A 22,666-nucleotide genomic window follows, 5' to 3' on the forward strand; every position below is an offset into this window, starting at 1 on the left:
TTATAGTCAGCACATACGTAGTACTTCCCAAAGTGGAGGGGGCACTCCAGAGAAATTGGAGGACGGGAAGGCCGGACAGCTGGCCAGCAGCTAGCGTGGTGTTGTTTTAGAGAGCTTGTCTGAGGAAAGTCACCATGTTGCCAGGAAGAACGCGTTAGTGACAGACCGGGGTGGTTCCAGACGGAGATGAGACCAGTTGCAGTTGCCCAGAGCTCAAGGTGGCCTAGTGGGAGGGTCCTTGTGAGGAGGAGGATGGGTGTTTCAGCAGCTGTGGTGCTCTGGGATGGCTGACATGGGCATCGCTGTGTGTTTGACTCTTAAGGCAAAGGCCAGGATGGAACCGGCAGCAAAACAGAGAAGACGCTGGGTGACTTTGCAGCCGAGTACGCCAAGTCCAACAGAAGCACATGCAAGGGGTGCATGGAGAAGATAGAAAAGGTGAGAGCCCAGGGCCCCGGGGTCTCACTTTGCGAATCACTCACATTGAATGTTGCTGGCTGTCTCAAGTAGGGCTTTAGCTCAACATAAGCAGCTAAATATGAGGATCTTAGTAGAGGCTGGAGATGACAATGCCTCTTCTTCCAGACAAGCCTGGCACTGCTTACTCCTGGTCCAGTGCTGTGTGTGTGGCTCCATCCATCCACCCAGAGGACACTGGGAGAGTCTGGGCCTCCTTTAGACCCAGCAGTGGTGGGGAGGAAGGCTGTTTGTGTCCTGGAAGGGTTAAGTGAGTGTTTTCCCTGGTATGAGTCTCCAGCTTTCTTTAATCTACTCAGAGGAACTTCATTACCGTCCCCACTAATTCTCGTCCCTGAAGGCTGACAGCCAGTGAGATGGAATGGGGGCCGTCCAAGGAGTGGAGACACAGGCAGAGGGAAGACCCGTGCCCTCCAGCCTTCTCACCCTCCTCTGATGTTACATCCAAATACTAATTGATTCACTTACGGCGTTGATGGAGAGTTGCTGCCTCCTCAAGGGTGTTGTGCAGGAAATCGAGTTGAGCCAGTGAGAAAACCGTGGAACTGCTAGATCTTCTCCAGCCGTTTCCAACCACCAAAAATGTGGGGCAAGAACGACGGTCCTCTTCCCTTGCAGGGCAGTGCCGGGCGCTGCCTGGTGTGAGTTAGGGAGAGCAGCAGCAGCCCCATGCTCTGAGTTCTCTGACGAGAAACTTCCAGGAACCCCAGGCCTGATCATTGCAGGACTGGGTTCTTGCCTATGGATTTATTACTGAGTCATAGGGGGGCTTCCTAAGTGTACAGTCCAAATTGTCCATGAGAAAGTGGGAATGAGCAAAAAAAAAATCCCTCCTGGGACAGTTATGTGGCATTGGGGGCCAGCCCAGGTGTTGTGTGAGGCCCTGGCTCTGCCCAGTGTACCATGTCAGGTTTTCCTGTGCCTGCCCCAGGTCGGGGAAGTTCCTCCTGTGTCCAGGCAGGTAGGCCGACAGCATAATTTGGAATTGCCCCTATTAAAGATGTAGGTGCTGAGGTTGAGAGTGGTGCACAGTCCTGGGGGGCACAGGAGAGCCATGACCTGCCATGGCCTTTGAGTTGCTGGCAGAGTCTTGGCTTGGACCACGACCCCTCACTGGCTGGTGTGGAGCCTGGCCCCTGATGTTTACCCTCCTGCCATGTCATTCCCTAGAAACTACACGTGCTTTCCCCCTTAGGGTCAGGTGCGCCTTTCCAAGAAGATGCTGGACCCAGAGAAGCCACAGCTGGGCATGATCGACCGCTGGTACCACCCGAACTGCTTTGTCAAGAACAGGGAGGAGCTGGGTTTCCGGCCCGAGTACAGTGCAAGTCAGCTCAAGGGCTTCAGCCTTCTCTCTGCAGAGGATAAAGAGGCCCTGAAGAAGCAGCTCCCGGGGGTCAAGAGTGAAGGGTAGGTAGAGCACAGGGGGTCTGGGGGCTCTGGGGATTGGTGAGGGGCCTTGGGGGCCCCAAGAGCCCTCCAGATTTCACAGCTCTCCTGCGTCCCTTTGCTGACTGTCAGAAAGCCAGGGAGAGGCAGGCTGAGGGCCATGAGAGCAGAGCTGTGGGAGTAGGGGGCAGGATAGAGGAAGACTGCAGGGAGCATCCAGTGCCTATTCCTATAGCTGTAGCTCCTGCCAAGAGCCCACTCCCCTCGAAGCTCTGCTTCCCAGTCTGAGTTTTCCCCTTGCCTGGGGCAGCTACCACATTTCCTCCAACCCACTCATGACCCACCTTCACAGGAGTGCGTGTGAATTGTGTTCCTGTGTGTCGGTCTCTAGGAATGGTGCTGGGAAAGTCACAGCCATTTTTAAATGCAGAGTGGACCATGGGTAATAAGTTCCTGGCTTGGAGTTGGGGATGGTACAGATCTCTTGTGATGTTTTCATTTAGGATGGGAAGGATCATCAGTGAGGGTCTTCAGTCTGTGGTCACTGCCTAGTCCTTCCCGTCGACCCTGTGCGGGCTCCTTGGCCCTGACCTAGAGGTGCTTGCAAACAAGCACACTGCGCAGTGTGGCAGGGTCGTGTGCCCTGTGCTGCTTGGACAGCAACCGGACCACCGTCATGGAGCAGCCTTCGTAACGTCTTTTCAATTCACAGCACACAGATTGTTGAAGTGACAGTGGGATGAGTGAGAAAATGGAAAGTCCCTGGGGCATTGCAGCACGTGACGTGTGCCGCAGTTCATGAGCCACTCTCCTGCCATAGTGGCCAGAGTGTGCTGAGCACGTCTGATGGGTGCTATGCTTGGGCTGTTGCATTTGCCCATCACCGCGATCCTCAAAAGTCAGTGGCAGCCTTTTCCTTATTTTGTGGGTGAGGTGAACCCAGGCCTGCATGCCAGCTGAGGCTGTGTCTTAACTGCTGGGCAGAATGGCTAGTTAGCAAGGCTCCGACTTCGACTGCTTCTGCTTCTGAGCAGTGTGGCCCAGCCTCTGAGAACAGCTTCTTGGCCTTGGGGGCAGCCCTGTGTTTTGAGCTCAGAAGGCTCCATTCTGGTGCTTGAGTGGGCTTACCTCCTGCTTTCTTTGTTCCAGCCAAGAAACAATATGGGGTTTTTGACATTGATGGCTCTTGAGCCTTGGATCTTGTTCCAAGGCCCTGGAGCAACCCACAGCCCCCTTGCTCAACTGGTAGATTTTCTTCTGAAATAGATAAAGTCTCCTGCCTTGGTGGTTGCAGGTGCTGCCCAAGGAGAGACAGTGAGCTCCTAAGAGCACTGAGCAGGATGCATGTGGGGTGAGGGCACTGGTGAGAGTGAGCAGGGCCCAACAGGTCTTAAAATACTCCGTCCTGCTTACATGTTGGGTGCCTGAGTTGTTCCGGCCCTGGGTCTTTGTCTTACATCCCATGTCTCTTGCAGAAAAAGGAAAGGGGATGAGGTGGATGGAATGGATGAAGTGGCCAAGAAAAAATCTAAAAAAGAAAAAGACAAGGAGAGTAAGCTTGAAAAGGCCCTCAAGGTAAGTTCTGTGGTCTCAGTTCTGTAACTTCTAGCAAGAAAATTCAGGGAAGTGTGTCCCACTCACTAGGACCTCCCAAGATCACAGCTGTCACTAGGTAGCCTGACTTTGCCCCAGCTTGTTTTGCTTCCCTCCTCTTCCCTCAGAAGAGAATATGCATTGGGCTATGGGTGCCAGAGCTATAGCCAGGCCCAGGCAGGCACTGGCACCCTGTCCCCTCTCCCCTGCCTCACCTCAGGATGGTGGAGATGGCAGCACCTGCCAGGTCTCTTGCATACACTGGAGGCCAAATGTTGAATTCAAGGAAGCCAGAGATTCTTAGCATAGACAGATTGCCTGAAGAGGTAGATTTCCCACGTTTTTACAATGAAGATTTCTTGTTTAAAAGTAAAAGGGATAATGGTAACAGGGGAGAAGACTGTTCAGTCGATAACCATTGACCAAGGAGAGTCATCATGGTATTGATTATGCTACAGGTGGTGAAGCAGTGTGAAAATTATCAGTCAGAAAATGCTGGGTGTTGGAGAAAGTAGGGGCAAACAGTCAGAAGTCAGTCTCTGAGGACCATGATTTCCATGAGCCATGTGCTCTTGTCTCTGGTATGAGTACTCAGGTTTTGCTTGTGGTATGAAAATTAGCACGTGATTCTTAAAAAAGAATCACAGATTTGTGTTATGGGGAATAAAAATGTCCGCTCTGCATCACATCTGGCTGCAGTAGAGCCACAGCCCGTAGTGCATTTGCCCTTCAGTCCCTGTGCTCTCTCCCTGATGTTGTCAGAGATGGAAAGAAAGAAACTCAAAGTGCTTCCCCACGCTTGCGCCTCTGTTTCTGCTGGCTCATCTGGTGTTGGAGGTTCAGGAGTTACTCCACTTGCATTTGACCTTGTACCCAGGACTTCCTCGAAGTGCAGGGTGTCCCACCATGTGCTGAGGGAGGAGGAGGAGGGCAGGGGAGATTGTTGAGTCCCTAACAGTGGAGCTGGGAAACAGGCGCAAATGTGAGTGACTGCAGCTTTGAGTCAGTGTTCATTTGGTGCTGATGGTGAGTCTGTGGGTATCATAGGGTTGGCATTTTCGTCTCCATTTTTTCACATGGAGGGAGTCTGAGGCCAAGAGGGTGAGTCCTACAGAGAGAGGAGACCCCCTGGCCTCCACTCTAAGATGGGGAGGCCCATGCTCTTCCCAGCCAGGCACTTGTGAGAGTAAGTGAGGTGACCTGTCAAAGTACACAACAAAGAGCAGGCCCTTCATAGACATTAAAAACTTAAAAGTCCTTTTTCAGGAGAACTTAAATGTGTCCCTGCATGGTACTGAATTGATACACTATTAAGAAATTAGTGTTCGGAATCATTCCTACTGTCAAATTGGTAGAGGGGCAGACATTTGGTAAAGCAGTTAAGACACCACCTGGGCTACCCACATGCCATATTGGAGTGCCTGGGTTCAAGCCCTGGCTCTGCTCCCAGTTCCAGCTTCCTGCTAATGTGCACCCTGGGAGGCAGCAGGTTAGGCTCACATACTTGGGTTCCTTCCAGCCATGTGAGAGACCCAGATGGAGTCTTATTTTGGTGTGACCCAGTCCCAGCTGGTGGTAGCATTTGGGAAATAAACCAGCTAATGGAGGCTCTCTGTAGATATCCTTTGTGTGTGTCTGTCTATCTGTCTCTGCCTTTCAAATAAGAAAAGATTGACAGAGAACAGGCACACCCTACCTCCTTTGGCCTCTGGCTATTGGTGGTCGACACATGTGGGCCCTGGGCCCAACTTAGCACTTACAGGCCCCTGTGTGTCTTGTGGGCTTGGTTTCTGAGGGATGCATTCCAGGGGCTTTGGTGACTTTGTTACATCCTTCCCCACACTTGTTAATGGTTTCTTCCCCACCTTGCACAACTCTTTGAGAGCCCATGCTTCATATTCAATTTGAGACCTGCTGGAGCATGGCAAGGACTTAAAATCTACTGCTCAGACCGTCTTTTCGGGAGAGTCAGTTCAGCTAATCCTCTGGTGTGTGCTTGAGGCCAGGCATGTCCTTCAGTTGAAAAGAGAGGCCTCTCACTCAGCCGCTGGGTCTTGTCCCTAGGCCCAGAACGACCTGATCTGGAACATCAAGGATGAACTAAAGAAAGTATGTTCGACCAATGACCTGAAAGAGCTGCTCATCTTCAACAAGCAGCAAGTGCCTTCCGGGGAGTCGGCGGTGAGCGGCCTTAGTGTTAGAGCGGGACACGCCTGTGAGGCCGACTGTCCTAATGGAATATGCGAGGCCCTCCGTTTGAACACCTACTGGTATTAGCTGCGAGGAGTAAAACCTCGGTGGTCATGTTGTACAGTCATCACTGCCATTGTGGTCACCATTTCCCCAGGGGCAGTTGGGACAGGCCCTACCAGACATTTCTCATGTTGACACTTGCTGTGGAATTCTGCTGGGGGCTAGGGTGGGCCATGTTTGCCTTGAATGGTCATACCACATACTTTGGCCTGAGTAGCACTCTCAGCTGCCTTCTGCCCAAACTCCCTGGGGCTGCAAGGCTTGTGGAGGGAAAGAGACCCTTCTGCAAGGTGGTATGCCAGGGTCCCAGCATTTCCCCAGCTGCTTCTTCCCTGCCCTCCTCCTCTGGAGTTGAGGTTGCCTTGGTACCTTGTGCAGGACCAGGGCATGCTCTGGGCTCTCCCTGTATTTCCCAATCTGAGGGATGGGGAAGGTGAAGGAACACTTCACTTAGAGATGGGTCTCTGAAAACCCAAGAACCCAAGCTCCCTAGCAAACCAGCTGCCCAGGGGGCAAGTTCAAGAGCCCCAGGCAAGCCTCTGTTGCAGTGAAGGAGGTCTGTGCAAGTTCTCCATGCCACATTGCACAGCGTCTTCTCTGGAGTGCCTCCTTTCCCCTCTGACCATTCATTGCTGGCTTCAGATCTTGGACCGGGTAGCTGATGGCATGGTGTTCGGTGCCCTCCTTCCCTGCGAGGAGTGCTCGGGCCAGCTGGTCTTCAAGAGCGATGCTTACTACTGTACCGGGGACGTCACTGCCTGGACCAAGTGTATGGTCAAGACACAGACACCCAACCGGAAGGAATGGGTGACCCCAAAGGTAAGGGGTCTGTTGCAGGGAGGGATGGTTCTGGGATCTGTTGGTGGGGCTTGTCACCAAGACTGCAGTGTCAGACTTTGTCACAACTGGGCCATTCTCATGATCAGAACATAAAATTTTATGGGTTCCATATGTTTGCAGACTGTACAAATATGGAAACAAAGCGTCTCTGAAGTGTGGAGTCAAGGTTTGTCCAATTGCTTGTGAGGACCATGAATTACTTGATTTATTGGGGCCCATTGTGCGCTGTTACTGTGAGGGACATATGGTGAACAGATAGTAGTAATTCCTGCTTTTATGACAAGCATTTCCTTGCCTTAGTGCCGGAGGGAGAGTTAGGTCCAGAGTTCATGTATCACTAGGTACTGAGTGCCCTCTATACGAGGGACCACAAGTGGAATTTAGTGGGCGCAGACCCCTCAGTTGGAGAGTTGGTGGCTGGATAAGCTCCTGCCCTGTGCCCTCAGGCCGGCAGGAGCTGGGGCAAGGCCCCGGTTCTCCCTTTGCTCGCTGCACCTGCTGTGTTCCCATGCGGGGAGGACATTTGAGCCAGTCCCCTCGGCACTTGGGTGTCCATGCTAGAGCAGGTCTGAGCTTGTCACCTCCCTTCCTTCAGCATCTTACAGACCCATTGTGTGGTGTTTATTCCTTTTACTATCTCTCAAGGAGCAAATCAGATGACAGTTAGCAGCGTGGACTGTTTATAGTCCATGTGCCCACAGTAGCGCATCTGAGAGTGTGTGCGGGTGCATGACACCTCTGCTGCCTGTGTGGATTCACGGGCCCAGACCCAGGCGGTGATTGTTGCCCCCAGCTTGTGTCCCTGTGGTGACAGAACCAGGATCTCTCCATGATCTGACTCTGGGCCTTCTGCAGCCTCTCCTGCCGCCGCCTTTTCCTCCCTTATCGCTCTCCCCGCCGTACTCCTTGGCTCTTTACACTCCCAGCCATGGACAGCTCCCTAGGGTTCCCCGTAGGCCATCTAGGTTCCTGTAGTAAGCAGACACTTGCCTGCTTTTCCAGCTCCTAATAGACTCAGCAGGTCACTGGCCTGTGAGTGCCCTCCCAGCATTCCCACTTTCCTGTCACCTTAGCTCACCTCCAGTTTAGAACTTGGCTCCAAGTTTAGAACTTGGCTCACCATCGTGTATCTGACGTGGTCGAGACTGAGCCTCCTCAAGGGCAGAAACCGTCTTCTGAACCTGCCTGTGATGTGTGGCAGTATTAGGTGGTCAGTGTATGTTGGAGGCTCTTTGTTAGCCTTTAATCCAACTGGCATTCATTGACTGTGGCATCGTCGGAAAGGCCTGTGTATTGATTGGATGAAGTCTTAGCATAGGAACTGTGGTCTTTCCCAGAGCTTTGTGCATTTGACTTTTATTGAGTGACCATCTAGAATAAGTCCCTTTGTAAATCTCCTGGGACAGAGAGTGAACTGTGCCATTTGCTGTTGAGGGATTTTGTTGTAAGTTCAGTAAAAAAAGGAAAAGAGTTACTCTGACTTAGAGGTAATGATGTGTGTGGTCCTGGGGCCCTTCTGGTCGTAGATTGGGCACCTGAGGCCCCAGGAAGGCCTGTTCATTCTTGAGAATGATTCAAGGATGGGGTGGGGGCAGCAGTTAAGTCACTGCTTGAGACCCTTCATCCCATGTCAGTGCCTGGGTTTGAGTTTCCTGCCTGCCTGTGCACACTCTAGGAAACAGCAGGTAAGGCCTCAAGTGGCTGGGTCCATACATCTGGTGGAAGCCCAACACAGAGTTCCCAGTTCCTGCCTGTGGCCTGGCCTAGCTCCAGCTGTTGCGGACAGTTGGGGAACAAACCACCGAATAAGAGACTCGCCTCCCTCTCGTGGGAAAAATAAATGAGTGGGGCCGGGGAGGTGGTTATAGGCTCCAGCAGTGGTTCCCTGGCCAGATCATCAACTGTCATTTTGTTTGTTTTTCATTTTCTTAAAGGAAAAGACTCTTCTTTTAACATAGCTGCAGTGCCAATTTGATCATAAAATGGAAATACTGGCCATAAGTACCATGGTGGCAGAACTGCCATCCTTCATCCTAGAAGCCTCCCATTTTCCTATTCTACATTCTTTATTAGAAAAAGAGATCTTTGAATTTGCACCAGCCAGATCTCTTTTGGCCTGTTAGGTGGTCGTTTATAGAGGGAACTAGTTTCTTAAAAACTAAAACTTAAATTCTTCAGGAATTCCGGGAAATCTCTTACCTCAAGAAATTGAAGATCAAAAAGCAGGACCGCATATTCCCCCCAGAGAGCAGCGCCCCGGCAGCAGCGGCACCCCCTCCCTCCACAGCCTCGGCCCCCGCTTCTGTGACTCCCTCCGCTCCAGCAGGTACACCTCCAGGGGCTGGGCGCCCCGACCTCTGAGCCCTGATTCTACAGTGACCTGAGAGCAGCCGCCTGGGGTCTCTGCCTGTCCTCTGGGAAGCCCCACCTGCCTGGGTTAGGGCTCTTCCCTTGCCCTGACGCATCTGGAGGGCGGAACCCAGGGAGCAGGCATTAAGGACAAATGCTTTCTTACTCTGGAAGCTAGGCAGGGCTTTTTAGGACAGACCAGCCAGCAGCCTAACCTGGAGTGGCATTCAGGATGTCCTGCCTGACCACACAGAGCCTCCTTGCAGGGCTTCTGCTTTCCCGAGGCTCAACCGCTCTGCCCCCACCAGGTGTGCCTGGTGAGACGCTTGGGTCTGTGTTACGTGCAGACAGAATTCACTGGCTAGGGCCAGGGAGGAGCACCCTAAGCAGCAAGCACAACCCTATCAGCGAGTGTTCGGGCAGAGGAGACCCTCTGCTCCTTTACTTGGAGACACGTGGACAGTGTAAGGTGAAGGCCACAGTTTGGTGGGTGGAGGACAAGGTTCCGTCCCTGAGCATGAACCCCTTAGAGGCCTCCTTCCTGCCCCCTGGAGGGCACCTGTGGTCACTGCAGGGCACATGCATGGTTACCCTGGATCCAAATGCAGGTGTCCCTCCTCAGCTTTCCTCTCACTTGCCAGTTCACACCCAAGCCACTGATTTTGTTCTCTGGAGACTTTGCCAGTTTTCCTTTAAATGACTCGGCCTTCCCAGAATGAGCAGGTGGGACTTCTCCCTGCAGCTCCTCCGGGTCTGAAAATGTCACCAGCACTACATTATTTAGAGCAGGCAGAAGGCACTTTCCATCCTAGGCTTTCCAGCTTGGCCGGCGCTGGGCACTGCAAATGCAAGGCTGCTGCTTTTTAATAAGAACTGCAGTTTGTTTGGAGACATGAAGTGGGAGGAGGAGAGCAGAAGGGTTTGGAAGTTCATGTGACCTGCCCTTCTCCCCCTCCGCTGCAGCCTCCTGGTCCCGTGGCCCCTGTTGCAGCCTTCCGAGTCTGTGGAGCAGACCCAGGGCGGCCCACAGCTGCCCTGTTCATAGAATGGCCTCTCATAGTCCACCCTTGCCCGGTCCTGCCTGTGTCAAGGGTCATGTGTAGGTCATTGGGCAGCAGGGCGCTGTTCTGTGCTCTGCTTCCCTGCTTGTCCTTTGCCTCTATGTTCACAGCCTTTTCCTGAAGGAGAAGCGGGTGAAAGAGGGGTGCCGGGGCCATCAGGGACACTGCAGTCTGCCCTGGCTTTGCCCTGGGAGCTCGCTGCTTCATGTTCTGCTCCTCGTCCACCACATCCTGGGGAGCAGTGCCAGGGTTGACCATGCTTCATGATGCTCCTCTCCCTCCCCAGATAAGCCACTGTCCAACATGAAGATCCTGACCCTTGGGAAACTGTCCCGGAACAAGGACGAAGTGAAGGCCGCCGTCGAGAAACTCGGGGGGAAGGTGACGGGGACAGCCAGCAAGGCCTCGCTGTGCATCAGCACCCAGAGTGAGTCTCATCTTGCTTGTCAGGCAGGGGTGGGGATGGCGTGGCTGTGCCTTGGAATCGTGAGGGGCGTTCATGGAGGAAAGATGCGTCTCACCCTTGGTCAGGCCCCTTGTGAAGGGAAGCCAGTGTTCCGCGTGCTGCCACAGCAAGAGTTTGCGGCTCAGTGTGTTTGGGAGGCACAGGGTTGCTCTGTCGCCACCCTGTGAGGTGCCCACTGCTGGTCCCCAGGGCCAGGGAAACAGTGCTCAGCCTTCACATCGGTGTTTCATGTCAGGGTCATTTTCCCTCTGGAGTGCGTGCCTGTCGATCTCTCGTTCCATAGGCCGGTTTGGAGACAGGTGCCCTGGCTCATGGATATGGGAGGGGGGGGCGGGGAGGGCCGGTTTGGAGACAGGTGCCCTGGCTCATGGATGTGGGGGAAGGGGGACAGTGAATGATGAGGGTTGCAAGTCCCCGGGAGTTTAACCCTGTTTGAAGTTTTAAACTTTCTGTGTAGTTTTGCATGCACACACACACTCATCCCCTTTCAATTTGAACAGAGGAAGTGGAAAAGATGAATAAGAAAATGGAGGAAGTCAGAGAAGCCAACGTCCGCGTCGTGGCTGAGGACTTCCTCCAGGATGTCTCCAGCTCCGCCAAGAGCCTGCAGGAGTTGCTCTCAGCGCACATCTTATCCCCCTGGGGGGCCGAGGTGAAGGCAGAGCCTGTTGAAGCAGTGGCCCCAAAACCAAAGTCAGGGGCTGCTGTCGCCAAGAAGAGCAAGGGACCAGTGGAGGAAGGTGAGGGCCTCCAGCTGCCCCTTTCTGGGCCGGGAGCCAAGAGGGTCCACAGCCCTGCCCTGGCCTACCCCAGTTCAGGGGCCTATCCCAGGCCAGCTAGGTTGGCTTGCATGGAGCCTCCCTGTGTTTCCTGCACCGCTTTCTGAAATCAGTTCTCACTGGGCCAGGGCAGCAGGCTCTCGAGGTGGTGGGAGGCAGTACATTAATGCCTTGCTGGCAGGCGGTGTGCATGAAAGCTACTCAGTTGTCTTCTGCCTTTAGAAAAATGTTCACATTTCTGTGTCCCACTCCAAGGTATGAACAAATCTGAAAAGAGGATGAAATTAACTCTCAAAGGAGGTGCAGCCGTCGATCCTGATTCTGGTAAGCAGACAGGGATGTGAGCAGAGGGGAGGTGGGGCCTCGGACCTGAGGATACGGGCGTCTCTTGAGGCACCTCGCAAAGATGTTGTTCATGTGTCCAACCAGGCATAAACCCCTAGACCAGCAGACCCCCTCTCCCTGAGAGCACTGGCCCCCAGGGACGAGAGGACAAGAGAAAACTAGGAGCTTTCCCCCGGGGCAGGTCTGGAGCACTCGGCACACGTCCTGGAGAAAGGCGGGAAGGTGTTCAGCGCCACCCTTGGCCTGGTGGACATCGTTAAGGGAACCAACTCCTATTACAAGCTGCAGCTGCTCGAGGATGACAAGGAAAGCAGGTGAGTTCCGGGACTGAGCCTTGGGAAACCCAGGTTGCTCCTGGAAGCGGGGCACAAGATGTCATCACAAAGAGCAAAGGTGTAGCCTGTAGCCTGCAGCCTCTCGTGATGGGAGAAGAAGCTGCCTGCCACAGCGATGGTGCTGTCTTCACCCCACCCTCAGAAGATGGCTGGATTTTGTCATTTGCATGCTTCTAGGCCCATGGGCCCCTCGCTTCACCCAGCAGAACACAGGGTCTGTGTGTAAAGGGAAGACTTGTGTAGGAACACTTGGTAAATTCTAGTGGTGACGGGTGTGTGCCTTTTCTGGTTGTTTAGAGGTTCTTCAATTTTGTTTCTTTTAATTTTTGTTTACGTATTTTAGAGAGAAGGCTATCTCCCCTCTGCTGGTTCACTCCCCAAATGCCCACAGCAGCCAGGAAGTCCAAAGCCAGGAGCGAGGAACAGTGCCTAGGTCTCCCACATGGGTGGGAACCTCACTACTTGAGCCATCACTGCGGCCTCCTAGGGTCTGTGTTAGCAGGAAGCTGGAGTCAGGAGCCAGAGGTGGTGTGCAACGCGGGAACTCCACCACCACCATGTGGGACTCTGGCGTCTTAAGCAGCAGCTTAGCTGCAGTTTTTAGAGTGAAAGGGTCCTGTGGGCTGTTAGGGTCAGCATTAGTTACAGTAGTTCTTCCTAAACATTGCTACAGAAAAAAAACAACAAAGGATGAATTTACACACTCCTGGATAGTCCAGAAAACACACAAGAAGTCCCAAGTTTTCTCTGGAGTCTTTACCTGTACCTTTAAAGTGCATGCAAATCTTGTATATGGATTTGTTTTATGTCTCTATTGTAAGAAAATTATTTTGCATAAGGAAAATGAGCTCACCTAAGGCTAAGCAGCACGTGCCTGGGTGAATGTGTGGTGTGCGCCCTGGGCTGAGATAGAAATGGAAAATGATAGCCTGGGCCTCCGCTAGACCTGCCATTGCCCCACTTCATTTCACCACTGCAGCCTCTGGCTGCGGCAGAAGGTCTGTGTTATTGTGAGAGTGCATCTTCAGTTGCTATTTCACCCTAAACACATGACTGCCAGTGTAGTTGCTGTGTTTCTGTTGGAGGAAACAAGGAGTTTTTCTGCAGGGCCTGTTAATTCATCCCTCCAGCTTGGTTGCCAGATCTGCTTGTATCCTGTTCTTGGGCTTTTGTACAGTTTATTTGGCAACATGATGTGAGAAAGGGCATTCTTTAATTATGTAATGCAAAATAAAATCCCTTTATTGTAGTAGCAGTCCTTTTTGTTCTTTGTCAGCCACCATTATTTGGAAGTATTTGATCTTCCTCCCCTGAGCAAAATGGCAGGGAAGGGACACTCATCCTGAAATGTAACCAGCTGTCTCTCTTTTCCCCAACCCCGTAGGTACTGGATATTCAGGTCATGGGGTCGCGTGGGAACCGTGATTGGTAGTAACAAACTGGAGCAGATGCCATCTAAGGAGGATGCCATTGAGCACTTTATGAAATTATATGAAGAAAAGACTGGGAACGCCTGGCACTCCAAAAACTTCACAAAGTATCCCAAAAAGTTCTATCCTCTGGAAATTGACTATGGCCAGGTGAGCATTTACACCACATACTTTTTTTTTTTTTTTTTTTTTTTTTTGACAGGCAGAGTGGACAGTGAGAGAGACAGAGAGAAAGGTCTTCCTTTGCCGTTGGTTCACCCCCCAATGGCCACTGCGGCCGGCGCGCTGCACTGATCCGAAGCCAGGAGCCAGGTGCTTCTCCTGGTCTCCCATGCAGGTGCAGGGCCCAAGCACCTGGGCCATCCTCCACTGCACTCCCATAGCAGAGAGCTGGCCTGGAAGAGGGGCAACCGGGACAGAATCCGACACCCCGACCAGGACTAGAACCCAGTGTGCCGGCGCCGCAGGCGGAGGATTAGCCTAGTGAGCCGCGACGCCGGCCCACCACATACTTTCGTGAAAGGAAGGGACATGTTGTTCCTTGAAGTATACACCATGGATCAGATGGCATCCCTGGTGAATGCCACTGAGCTGTCATGCAACAATTGACGCCAGTTCTCCCCCCAAAATAGAAAGAAACCCTTCTCAACTCATTGTTTGAGGTACCAAAGACATCGCAAGAGAACTACAGAGCAATATCATGTGAATGTAGATTTAAAGTCCTCCACATCAAACTAACATAAGCCAGCATTATATAAGGATTTACACACCATGCCCAAGTGGAATTTATCCCAGGAATGCAAGGTTGGTTCAACATTTAAAAGTCAATGTAATACACATATGAGTAAAATTAAGGACAAAAAAAACATGATTATCTCAATAGATGCAGAAACAGCATTTATGAAAATCTACACTGTGAAGTCTGAGAAGGAGCTTAGTTGAGAACAGTAATGACACTTTGAGACTGTCAGAGAATAGTCTTTGAAGTTGCTCCTGAAGCACAGCAGAGGGTAGTACAGGAGTTCCAAATAAGGCTTTTCATTCATCATACTTCAGCCTTGAACTAGAATAACTTGACAGGCTCTGCTAGGTCAGTTTTTGTTTATAAATTATTCCTAATAATATCTGTAGCCATAGTTTGGTATTCTTTCTGTAGACAAGTACATTACCAAAGAGCATTCGGTTATTTCTTGAACTTTTGCGTAGGTTTGTTTTTGTCTTTTGGCAAAATAATTTACTTTTTTTTAAAATGAGAATATCTTTTTTTTTAATTAGGGAGAGGAGTACCATTTATTTAATAAAAGAATGTTCATAGGTAGGGACAGATTTTAATTCCAGTGTTTTAGGGACCTGGCAATTCTTTTTTTGAAAGACAGAGTTAAAGAGGGAGAGAGAGACAGATCTTCCAGCCACTGGTCCACTCACCAGATGGCTGCCACGGTCAGGGCTGGGCCAGTCTGAAGCTAGGAGCTTAATCTGGGTCTCCCTGGTGGGTGGCAGGGGCCCAAACATTTGGGTCGTCTTTCATCAGCAGCAGGGAGCTGGATCAGAAGTGGAGCAGTCTGGACTCGAACTGACAACAATACTTGATTTTGGCATCTCGGGCAGTGGCTTTACCCTCTATGGCACAACACCAGCCCCTCCCCTGGCAATTTTCAAAGTGTGTGTGTAGGGGGGTAGTCTTTAGTGCCTAGTGGGTGTCATGAGCTCTCTGTATTAAAATAGAATTTAGGGGCCAGCACTGTGGCATACTGTGTTAAGCCACCGCCTGTAGTACCAGCATCCCATATGGGTGGCAGTTCGAGACCTGACTGCTCCACTTGTGATCCAGCTCTCTGCTATGGCCTGGGAAAGCAGTACAAGTCCTTGGGCCCCTGCACCCATGTGGGAGACCTGGAAGAAGCTCCTGGCTCCTGGCTTTGGATCAGCTCAGCTCTGGCGATTGTGGTCATTTGGGGAGTGAACCAATGGCTGGAAGACTTTCTCTCTCTCTCTCTGCCTCACCTCTCTGTGTGTAACTCTGACTTTCAAATAAACAAATCTTTAAAAAAATAGAATTTAGCTCTTACATAATTATTGAGATTGAAATTTTGGACTTGTAGGTAGATGGATTCGGTCTAAGCGCACCTACTGAGTTAGAAAATTTTGAAGAGAAATACGAAGGCACAAAAAGTGGAAACCACCCATCATTGACTACAGTGGAAGTCATAGTATATGTCTGTCTCAGTCTCTGGAATCCTGCCTTCTATACTCTGTTGCCACTCACTTTTGCCCTAATACAGCTGGAGCAGTGCTGACCAGAAGAAACAGAACGCAAACCACCTCAGCAGTTTCGGGGTTTTCAGTAGCTGCATTTTAAAAAGCAGAAAGAAAATACTGAGTTAAATAAATTTGTGTGTTCCAAATATCATAATGTCAACCTGCAGTCAATACCAGCAGTTATTGATGAGGAAATTTCCTTTTCCTTTCTGTGTCAAGTCTTTGAAATCTGGTGTGTGTGTTTTGCACTTACAGTGCATTTTAATTTGAACTGGCCATATTTCAAAACCTTAGTAACCATATATGGCCGTTAAATTAAACCAGTCCAGAGCATCTTTTTTTCTTCTTCTTCTTTTTTTTTTTTTTTTTTTTTTTTTTTGGCAGGCAGAGTGGACAGTGAGAGAGAGAGACAGAGAGAAAGGTCTTCCCTTTGCCGTTGGTTCACCCTCCAATGGCCGGCGCGCTGCAGCCGGTGCACCGCGCTGATCCGATGGCAGGAGCCAGGAGCCAGGTGCTTCTCCTGGTCTCCCATGGGGTGCAGGGCCCAAGCACCTGGGCCATCCTCCACTGCACTCCCTGGCCACAGCAGAGAGCTGGCCTGGAAGAGGGGCAACCGGGACAGAATCCGGCGCCCCGACCGGGACTAGAACCCGGTGTGCCGGCACCGCTAGGCGGAGGATTAGCCTAGTGAGCCGCGGCACCGGCCCAGAGCATCTTTTTTAAAGGCTGCATAAAATTCCAGCCTGTGAGTGGGCCAGAATCTATGACTGATTAGAGCAATCCCTCCCTCTCCTTTGAGACATTTAGATTATTTGCAGGTATTTGCTAGAATGGTGTGCGTGTATTTGTGTGCCTCCATGATTGTTCCCTTCAGTAGAGTTACCAGGTCATCAGGCATGTGCACTTCAGTTGGGCTAACACATTGATAGTTTGCCCTCAGTGAGTTACATTAAGAGAATAGAAGAGTGTGTTTAAGGCCCCGTATTACATTAGACACTCTGAAGGCGAGCCCGGCAACCGTGAGCGCTAACACAGTGCCGATGAACTCTGCATCATGGTTACACCAGGCAGATGCGCGGTTCAAAGCTTAAAGCCAGTTACCTTCTGTCCGCACAAACAACAAACACTTTATTAGTTGCTAGGCACAGTGTGATTGACAGCACACAGCCCCTGCCCTCACAGGGTTCAAGTCTAAAAATAGGAAGAGTTAAGGTAGTTTGTGGACAGTGTACTCTTGACAGCCTGGGGTCTTCAGGTGGCAGAGGTAAAGTCTCATGTGCTGGGAGCTCATGAAGTAGTGTGAGCAGACGTGAGCAGGGAAGGGGGGAAGTTAATGCCTGGATGCACTTCAGCTGTCTGGCTGGCAAGAAGTGGAAGTGATTGCTTGATCATTAGTGACTATAAGAAGGCTGTATGTACGTAACACTTGAGTCTTGTAACTGCCCTGGTGAGGAAGTGTAAGAGAAAGAGTTTTTCTTCCATCTCAGTGCCCATTGTCCAAGGTTCACCTTCAGAGCTGCGTAGCACTTCCCTGTTGACTGTGAGTGGGCCCTGGGGGGGTTCCCTGGCAGAGCACCAGCGTTGGCCAGCCCATGCAGGTGCTGCTTGGCAGCTGGGATAGGAATCTGGGGCAGCCAGGAGAACTTGGCAATACCCTAGAGTTGTCTAGGCCATGAGCAGAGTCATGCGCTCGTGCTTCTGACCACTGTTACCCAAACCCTTGTGGCTAGCATTCAGCTTTATTGCTGGTGGCACTCCACCAGCAGCCCCAGGTCCCTACCATCACTGCCACTGTTCCTGGGTTGTTGATTTGGGTCTCTGACTGGTTTCCTTTTTGTTTTCGCTGAAGGATGAAGAGGCGGTGAAGAAGCTGACGGTGAGCCCTGGCACCAAGTCGAAGCTCCCCAAGCCCGTTCAGGAACTTATTAAGATGATCTTTGACGTGGAAAGTATGAAGAAGGCCATGGTGGAGTATGAGGTGGGTGACTTGGTTATTGGTGGGCATTGGCCAAGGATCAGCCTGCGTCGGTGCAGAGCACTCTGGCAGTTCTTGTTTTCTCGTTTCTCTTCGATGCCAGCTTCTTGTACCTGTGCTTTAGTCTTTGGGCCCAAGACTGCTGAGGCCTGTGGTACTCGCTCTTTCCTTAGGGGTCATTTGTCTCGTTAGGAACTGTGTATTATAGAGTGTATCCCCTGGTTCCCTTCTTGTTGCCGGTGGTGGATGGGTGAACCAGCCAACTGTAGTGGTCACAGGGAGTCCAGGACTTTGCCCACTGAGAGCACAACCTGCAGCCTGCCCTGTCAGGAGGAGCAGAGCATGTCTGCCACTTGCCTCACAGGACACAGTCCACACTATGTGTGCTTGGAAAAAGCAGACTTCACACCTGCTGGTTCACTCCCCAGATGCACCCAACAGCCAGGGCTGGACCTGGCTGAAGCCAGGAACCCTGAACTCCATCCAGGTCTCCCATGTAGGTGGCAGAGACCCAAGTACTTGAGCTGTCACCTGCTGCCTCCCAGGGTGTGCATTAGCAGAAAGCTAGAGTCAGGAGCAGTGCCAGAACTTGAACCCAGGCATTCTGTTAGGAGATGCAGACTCCAGTGTCTTCACCACTGTGCCACACACCAACCCCATAATGGCTGCTTTAAGAAAAAATTTGGAAGTGGAATGGAGTAGAGATGATGGTTGTTGCCCAGGAGAGAATGGCCGGAGCATGACAGTGGGCAGGGGACAAGTGTTTCCTGTTCTCCTTCCCATCCCCACCTGCCTCTGGGAGATGAGTCTGGAAGGGCCCTTGTAATTGTTGCCCCTGGCATCAGAGCTGCCCCCAGGGGCCTTTAGTGTTGTGCTGCCTGGCTGGCAGACAGTCCATCCCTCTTCATCATCTGCCGAGCAGCTGTGGTGGGTTGGGTCTTCCCTTTGCCCTGGGCTCCTGGGAACATAATGAAGAGGACAAACATCTCACACCAATCTTGGCCATTACCTCCTTTCTCCATTGGATTGCTGCCTTCGTGTTGACATCTTGGCACTTCGACGTCCTTCCTGTCTGGCGCCTAGTAATGGGCAGCCTTGGAGCTGGGTCATATAAACCACTGGCAGCCCTTCCTCCTCAGCCCTGGGGACAGTCAGGAGCAGCTCAGCGTCTCCCTCGCAGGTGCTCAGCCCAGCAGTGCTGCTCACGGCCGAGCTGTTGGTAAATGCAGCGGATTCTGAGCCAGATGGCCTCTAACCAGTGGAAAGTAGCAGGATTCAGTGTGTTTGAAGTCCCACACATCGTACCCAGCCTTCCATACTCAGATTTTGCTGATTCATAATGTTCTCAGCTTTTCTCAGACCCAGGTCCTTTCCTGTGCAATCTCATTTTCATGTTGTGTTTGGCTCAGACAGATAACTGGTTTTTACCCAGGGAGGAAAGGAACGGGGGCCCTGCTGTTGGCACAGGCTGGAAGGCGACCCATAGGAAGTATGTAGAAAGCAGAGTGCCGGCTCCCAGCCTGCGGGGCCCCTTGCCTGCGTGGGATTGGGGTCTCCACGTGGATAAGTGGACGAGGTGACTGAGGTGACCAGGTCCTTTCCAGCATTAGGCAGCATGGGGAACGCTGCTGCCCTTTTCCTCAGAGCTGCCTCCAGGCCTGTGCTGATCCACACTGAAGCCACTTTTACGGACCTTGTTCTTGGCTCCAAATGGGTTACCCCCCCTTCCCCCTAGACACAGCTCCAGGTAATTGACCCTTGCCAGAAGTCAGAGCTTTCATGAGAACTTTGCAGTACTGAGCGTGGAGAGATGCCTGTGTGCCAGGCTGTGGCTGTCATTCAGAGCTGTTGCTCCTGGCCCCTAGTTGCTGCCCAATGAGCCACAGGCAGCTTTCACAGCCCACAGTGTAGTCACCAGAACAGTCCCGTTTCCAGAATTCTTGTTCAGCTTAGTCCTCGTTGCAGACACTGGAGGAGGCGAAAGGTGTGCAAGATGTAGTCTCAGCCCCCGAAGAACTCAGAAGGTTCTGCGGGGAAAGTCCTCAGGGACAAATGTCTCAGGATAGAATGTGGGCTCAGTCATGCACAGAGTGTGGGGAGCAATCCGGACTGGACTGAGTTACTGGAATTAAGACTTATTCTATGCATCTGCTCTCCCACAATATGGCGCTGGGAGAGAAGTAAACAGCTTCCACACAGCTGCCTCCAGTTCAACCAATAAACTGTAGGACTTGCTACTGATTGGAGGAGAGCAGCGTACTCGGCGTGTGGGCAGCCGAGTTGGGATTGGCAGAGGAGGACTATAAAGGAGGAGAGAGACGGCATGCACCAGGAACATCTAAGGGGAACATCTGAGGGAACACCTGTGCAGCCCCCGAAGAGAGCCGGCCGGCGGTGTGCCGCTCCCCTGCGGAAGTGGGGAATGTGGCCGGGGGAACTGCCCTTCCACGGAGGTGGAAGGGATAGTAGCCAACCCGGGAAGAACCAGCAGCAAACCCGGGGAGGGCCGAGCAGATGAAAGAACAGCGCAGGGTCCTGTGTCGTTCCTCCACGAAGAGGGGGAGCGACACAGAGGAATTACTGGGGGCCAAGCAAGCCACACAGGCAGCCTCAGCTCGCAAAGGAGAGCCGGTGCCTTTTGAGCAAGGTGGCGCAGTCTTAGAAGTGGAACACAAGGCAGCAGGTGACCACCCTGTGGCCAGCTGGTGATGAGGCCTTCTGGCTGCACATCTGCTCTTCCCATTAGAGCTCATGGCCTCTCAACATGGTTCTCAAGGTACTGTGGGCAGCAGTGGTATTGTTGAAACAGAAGTTCATTCAACCTTTCAACTCATCAGGAAGGGACAGCATTGATTGGAACATAAATAAGTTCAAGAGTGTGTTCCCTTTGGAAGTCACTTCCACCATTTAGAAATTCTTGGTTCTTGTTTTCCGGCCGGGAACCTGTTGGGAAGGTGGTACCTCCTTGGCTCTGGGACTCCAGGGAAGGCCACCTGGCCGGGGCCTGAGATGCAGAGCCATAACCAGCGTTCCCTATCTTCTCCTTGGAGTTGGGTGGGAATTGTGCTGTCTCCTGTTCCAGAAGTACAGGACTGCTTGAGCAGAGGGGTGGGGGAGCTGGGGTTGGCTTGTCCTGCCTATAAATGAGGTGAGCAAGACTCTTCTTTCCCAGTGACTCCCAGCCCTGTGTGGGTGGGGATGGACTGCACACTGGAGTTGGGTCATGATTCTCCTTGAGAAGGTCCGGCAGGCTCCTGACTGCTTCCCCTGGGGGCCTAAAGCGAGGGAACTCAGTGCCACTCTCCTGTGTGCTGTGCCTCGCTTTAAAGGGGAACCCCCTTGTCTCCTCAGATTGACCTTCAGAAGATGCCTCTGGGGAAGCTGAGCAAAAGGCAGATCCAGGCCGCGTACTCTATTCTCAACGAGGTCCAGCAGGTGAGCAGGGGCCGCGCGCGGCCTCTCCTGGCCGGGTCCTTATCCCTGGTGTGGGATGGCCTCAGGGTTAACAGAATAAACATACAAACTACAGTCCACGAGGATTCGGATCCTCTCCCACCACAGTGGACATGACAAGTGCCTACTGTTCATAAAGCTAATGAAATTTTTTTTAAAAGATTTATTTTATTGGGGCTAGTGCTGTGGCGTAGTGGGTAAAGCCACCACTTGCAGTACTGGCATCCCATGTGGGTGTCGTCCGTTCGAGTCCTGGCTGCTCTACTTCCTATCCAGCTCTCTGCTATGGCCTGGGAAAGCAGTGGAAGATGGCCCAAGTCCTTGGGCCCCTGCACCCACGTGGGAGACCCGGAAGAAGCTCTTGGCTTCGGTTCAGCACAGCTCTGGCCGCAATGCGGCCAACTGGGGAGTGAACCAACGGATGGAAGACCTCTCTCTCTCTCTATCTCTGCCTTTCCTCTCTCTGTGGTAACTCTTTCAAAATAAATAAATAAATCTTTAAAAAAAAATTTATTTATTTGAAAGAATTACAGAGAGAGGAAGGGAGAGAAAGAGGTCTTCCATCCACTGGTTCAGGTTCACTCTCCAAATGGCTGCAATGACTGAAGCTGAGCCAATCCAAAGCCAGGAGCTTCTTTGTGTCTCCCACATGGGTGCAGGGGCCCAAGCACGTGGGCCATCCCCCACTGTTTTCCCAGGCACGTTAGTAGGGAGCTGGATTGGAAGTGGAGCAGCTAGGACTTGCACCGTTACTCATGGGATGCCTGTACTGCAGACCAGGGCTTTAACCCACTGTACCACAGTGCTGACCCTACTAATGAATGTTTTCAGTTACCAGGTTTGTCATGAGCTCTCTATAAACTTGATAAACAGTGTGATGCTCCTCTTAAAGATAACTGTGATTGGCCGGCGCCGCGGCTCACTAGGCTAATCCTCCGCTTTGCGGCGCCGGCATACCGGGTTCTAGTCCCGGTCGGGGCGCCGGATTCTGTCCCAGTTGCCCCCCTTCCAGGCCAGCTCTCTGCTGTGGCCCAGGAGTGCAGTGGAGGATGGCCCAAGTACTTGGTCCCTGCACCCCATGTGAGACCAGGAGAAGTACCTGGCTCCTGCCATTGGATCAGCGCAGTGCACCGGCCGCGCCGGCCATTGGAGGGTGAACCAACGGCAAAGGAAGACCTTTGTCTCTCTCTCAGTGTCCACTCTACCTGTCAAAAAAAAAAAAAAAAAAAAAAGATAACTGTGATTTTGTTTTGTGTGTCTTGAAGAGGGTTTATTTTGCAGTTACTAGAAGTCATCAAAAAGACAATTTCTTTCTTTCTTTCATTCGTATCCATTCAGCATTTTTGTTGTTCATTTATTTTCATCTTGAAAACCTTGTCCAGGTTTCCCACGTAGGTGGCAGGGGTGCATTATCAGAAAGCTGGGTCCGAAGTGGAGTAGCCAGGACTCAAACCAGCACTGCCATGTGGGATGTAGGGGTTCCAGGGACAGCTTAACCTGCTGCGCCACAACATCCACCCCCATTCTACACTTACTGAGTGTCCACCAAGGTCCTCCAGCCCCTAGAGCCTTCGAGCTACATCAGGACAGAGTGCAGGCTTGGCTTGTGGAAGAAGAAAAAGAAAGAACTAAAGCGGGCCCAGGAAGTGGACTTGACTGGTG

At 52.0% G+C, this 22,666-nt stretch overlaps 1 protein-coding gene across 1 annotated transcript in view; it reads left to right on the forward strand.

Moving 5' to 3' along the window:
- Positions 1-22,666, forward strand: part of PARP1 (poly(ADP-ribose) polymerase 1) — a 45,472-nt gene that overhangs the window by 15,466 nt on the left and 7,340 nt on the right. Inside the window, exons 3-15 of the mRNA XM_008268352.5 lie at positions 323-438; positions 1,673-1,887; positions 3,342-3,441; positions 5,524-5,640; positions 6,355-6,531; positions 8,731-8,878; positions 10,249-10,389; positions 10,929-11,168; positions 11,463-11,531; positions 11,734-11,866; positions 13,272-13,467; positions 17,426-17,554; positions 20,903-20,986. Coding sequence (XP_008266574.1) covers positions 323-438; positions 1,673-1,887; positions 3,342-3,441; positions 5,524-5,640; positions 6,355-6,531; positions 8,731-8,878; positions 10,249-10,389; positions 10,929-11,168; positions 11,463-11,531; positions 11,734-11,866; positions 13,272-13,467; positions 17,426-17,554; positions 20,903-20,986 — 1,865 coding nt within the window. The remainder of the gene's footprint in view (positions 1-322; positions 439-1,672; positions 1,888-3,341; positions 3,442-5,523; positions 5,641-6,354; positions 6,532-8,730; positions 8,879-10,248; positions 10,390-10,928; positions 11,169-11,462; positions 11,532-11,733; positions 11,867-13,271; positions 13,468-17,425; positions 17,555-20,902; positions 20,987-22,666) is intronic.

Source organism: Oryctolagus cuniculus, chromosome 13 (genome assembly GCF_051225735.1).
Source record: "Oryctolagus cuniculus isolate XC-2025 breed Fujian yellow rabbit chromosome 13, ASM5122573v1, whole genome shotgun sequence".
Lineage (NCBI taxonomy): Eukaryota > Metazoa > Chordata > Mammalia > Lagomorpha > Leporidae > Oryctolagus > Oryctolagus cuniculus.